Source organism: Salvelinus sp. IW2-2015, linkage group LG17 (assembly GCF_002910315.2).
Source record: "Salvelinus sp. IW2-2015 linkage group LG17, ASM291031v2, whole genome shotgun sequence".
Classification (NCBI taxonomy): Eukaryota; Metazoa; Chordata; class Actinopteri; order Salmoniformes; family Salmonidae; genus Salvelinus; species Salvelinus sp. IW2-2015.
In genome coordinates, this window is record NC_036857.1 from 11,867,817 (window position 1) to 11,871,155 (window position 3,339).

General features: G+C 48.5%; 1 protein-coding gene across 1 annotated transcript; it reads right to left on the reverse strand.

Annotated features, from left to right (window-relative positions):
• Positions 1 to 870: 870 nt before the first annotated feature.
• Positions 871 to 3,102, reverse strand: LOC111977100 (lens fiber major intrinsic protein-like). The gene is made up of 4 exons (XM_024006410.2): positions 2,256 to 3,102; positions 1,598 to 1,762; positions 1,337 to 1,417; positions 871 to 1,152 (listed from the first exon to the last, which is right to left on the reverse strand). The coding sequence occupies exons 1-4, from the start codon at positions 2,613 to 2,615 to the stop codon at positions 967 to 969; spliced, it is 792 nt and encodes a 263-aa protein (XP_023862178.1). The 5' UTR covers positions 2,616 to 3,102; the 3' UTR covers positions 871 to 966.
• Between the last annotated feature and the right edge of the window lie 237 nt (positions 3,103 to 3,339).

The window sequence follows — 3,339 nt, forward strand, 5'->3', positions numbered from 1 at the left end:
CACACACACACACACAGATAAAATTAAGTGATTTGAAAAATGAAACCCTGGTCAAATCAAATGGTATCATACATCCACGTTTTGTGTCTGAAGTGCAGAAAACAAAATGAAACTGAAAAAATGTAAAGATAAAATCTGATAAATAATGAAAAAGCATGTCCATCTTCATTGGTTTCAGTCCTGGGCAATTCCAGTCCTCAGGGAGCCTGATTGGTGTCACACTTTTCCCCCATCCCTAGCAAACACACCTGATTTAAACTAATTGCATTTTTACCTGAAGATCATGATTAGTTGATTATTGGAGTCAGGTGTGTTAGCTGGGGCTGGGGCAAAAGTRTTACACCAATCAAGCCCCAGAGGACTCGAGTTGCCTAGGCCTGACTCAAACCTATACAACTAAAAACCTGGAGTGTTGCCCCTCTATCCTCATCCCAAACCCTTTACCCCATCTACACCCCAACCCCCAACCCTCTATCCTATACCCTTACCCCAACCATACTTACATACCCACCTATATCTCACCCTCACCCCCCACCTGCATACCTCTCCCCTAGTTTCCCTGCTAGACACAGGGTTCACATGCTTCTGTGCTGACAGGTCTGGTCCTTCAGTCTGTGTGGGTATGTGAGGGGAAGACTTGGTGTGGCTGAGGAGGAGGAGGAGAGGGGAGGTAGTGGGACTGTTGGAGCAGGCACTGGTCACCTCTATCAAACACCATGTCCAGTTCAGGATACAGAGTGAGGTTGGAGGGAGAGGAGTCTCGTTGCATATTGAGGTTGAAGGTTGTGAACCTGTCTGTGTCTGGGTGTGTGTACAGTTTTTGCATCAATATATGTCTGAATCTGCATGTGCCTTTGTGTTAGTTAGTGAGTCAATGAGAGGGACTGTGTATGTGCTCGTGGGATGGGGCCAGCGTGGGGGTTGGCGGACACAGGGCCTGTCCCTTGTCCCCAGACAGGGGCAGGTTTATAGGGCTTGTGTCTTGAGCTCGATGGGCTCCCCACGGTTGTCCTGCTGGGTCTCCGTCTCGGGGGGTCGGCTGCCCTTCAGTGTGGCCAGGCGCTCAGACAGACCACGCATACGGGGGAACAGCATGAAATCGTACAGAAGAGCTCCCATAGCACCTCCTATCATGGGACCCACCCAGTACACCTGAAACAACACACACACACAAAGTTTATCATGAAGATACGGCACAAGCAACTTGTAATGTTGTATATTAGTTACACTATAATTACTATAAGGTCATAGAATCAGCCATTGTGATTTGATTATTTGATATTTGTACAAAATATTTCAAATTCTACGTTATGGTGTATGATTGTGTGTTTCTTACCCAGTGGTTTACAAAGTTCCTGAAGAGCACAGCGGGGGCGAAAGACCTTGCAGGGTTCATTCCAGCACCGGTGTAGTACATCTACAGCAGAGAAGGACAATAGGGCATTCAGAATACAGTCTGGCAAAGAGTGCATTTCTGTTGTACACAATGCAGGTCTGTTTTTGTGTGTGTTCCACTATGAGGATATAAGTGTTTTGGGCATTGCGTGTGTTTTTTCCTACCACTGTGTGTAAGTGTTCGTGTGTGTGTGTTGCTCACCCCCATGAGGTGTCCGATGGTGACAGCAAAGCCGATGGACAGGGCAGCAGAGCCCATGCGTCCGTTCCTCCTCTCATCTGTCACGGCAAAGATACATATCACTAGCTGCATGGTCAGGAACACCTCCACTGTGGTACCCATGCCCAGGCTGATACCAGGCTGCAGCTGTAGACGGCCAGAGGAGAAAAATATGCATCAGACTTGAGGTCCTTTGTGAACAACTCACTTTGTAAAATAAGTGTGTCCTCTTTCTAGTTAAGTGTATATTATGTATACAATTAGTTGTGGCTTTAAAGGCCTGTAACAGGACATGACAGCAATCAAAGATGGAACACATAACTCAAACTGTAAAACGTTCAGGGGCTTCACCGCTATGGCCTCAGCTCTACACAACGCTGATGGCTTGTATTGTGGTCATTGTATCACAGCAACTGTAGTTACCAGTAGGATCCATGATGATCCATGATGATGATGATGATGATGATGATTCCCTAATCCCTGTTCATCTCTACCCATTCTAAATCTCCATTAGCATTAAGAAGCCTACCAAACATGTTTTGCTACTTTGAGCTGATATATATGGACCCTTAATGCACCATAAAGGGAATAGGCCCGGTGCTATTTGAGATGTGCACTTGGTGGGTGGGTGGTGCCTTACCGTGTTGAGAGCCATGTTGCCCCTCATGTTGTTGGGGGTGACCCCATAGAGCACAGCGGCCCCGGCCACGGCCCCCAGGATCTGGGCAGCCCAGTAGAAAAAAGCGCGGAACAGGGACATCTGGGAACCCACCAGGTAGGCAAAGGTGACGGCCGGGTTAATGTGGCCGCCACTAATGTGACCAATGGACTGGATCATGGTGGCAGCCGCCAAGCCAAAGCACAGCGCCACATGCAGAATGTGGTTGGGCCCGGTTGTCCAGCGCAGCGCGGCACCCATGCCGAAAAACACAAAGAACATGGTCCCGAAGAACTCTGCGAAGACTGCCCGCCAAAACGTCATGGACCGGAACTCCCACATGCTGGCTGTTCACTGGACGCTCCTTGTAACAGAAAATGTTTTTCTCAACAACAACAAAAAGTTGTCAAGGTGAATCTAGAAAAGGTATGTTTTAAAAGTCTTGTTGCTCGTTTTGCACTTAATTTATTTATTTTTTAATCCCTTTGGAGGTCAGTTTGCTTGGCTGACCCAAACACTATCTTACTTAGCCAATCAGTTGGAAGACAAACAGTTAAAAAAGTTGACAGAGGAATCCACCAGACAGATCTAGCTCTAAGCTACGGACGATCTCAAGTTGGCGCGAAGGCAGTCAAACATCAACTCAGCTGTGCTCGCTTGCCTCCACTGGCCGCCTGTCGTAGCGACATAGGTGTGTGTATGTGTGTGTTGGAGTCTGTGTGCGTCTCAGAACAGTTGTCAAGAGGAGATGTGCATTGATGCTAGAGGGGTGGTTCTAGAGTAGAGACAGGAATAGACGGACTGTCCTGCGGACGTTTTAGCCTCTCTGACGGAGGGGAGAAGGCCCACCGGGGGCTTTATAACCCCCCCCCCCACCCCCCCACCAGGGCCCAGTGACGCCATAATCCCGAGGGCGGACACACAGAATGGCCCAAATCAAACAAACTTAACCCCTTTGTTGCCCCCCACAACAGAAGAGAGGGGAAGAGAGGGAGCGTAAGGGAGGAAGAGAAAAGGGTGAGAGTGACACGAGAGGGAGGAGGCAATCAAGAAAGAGCAAGTGACT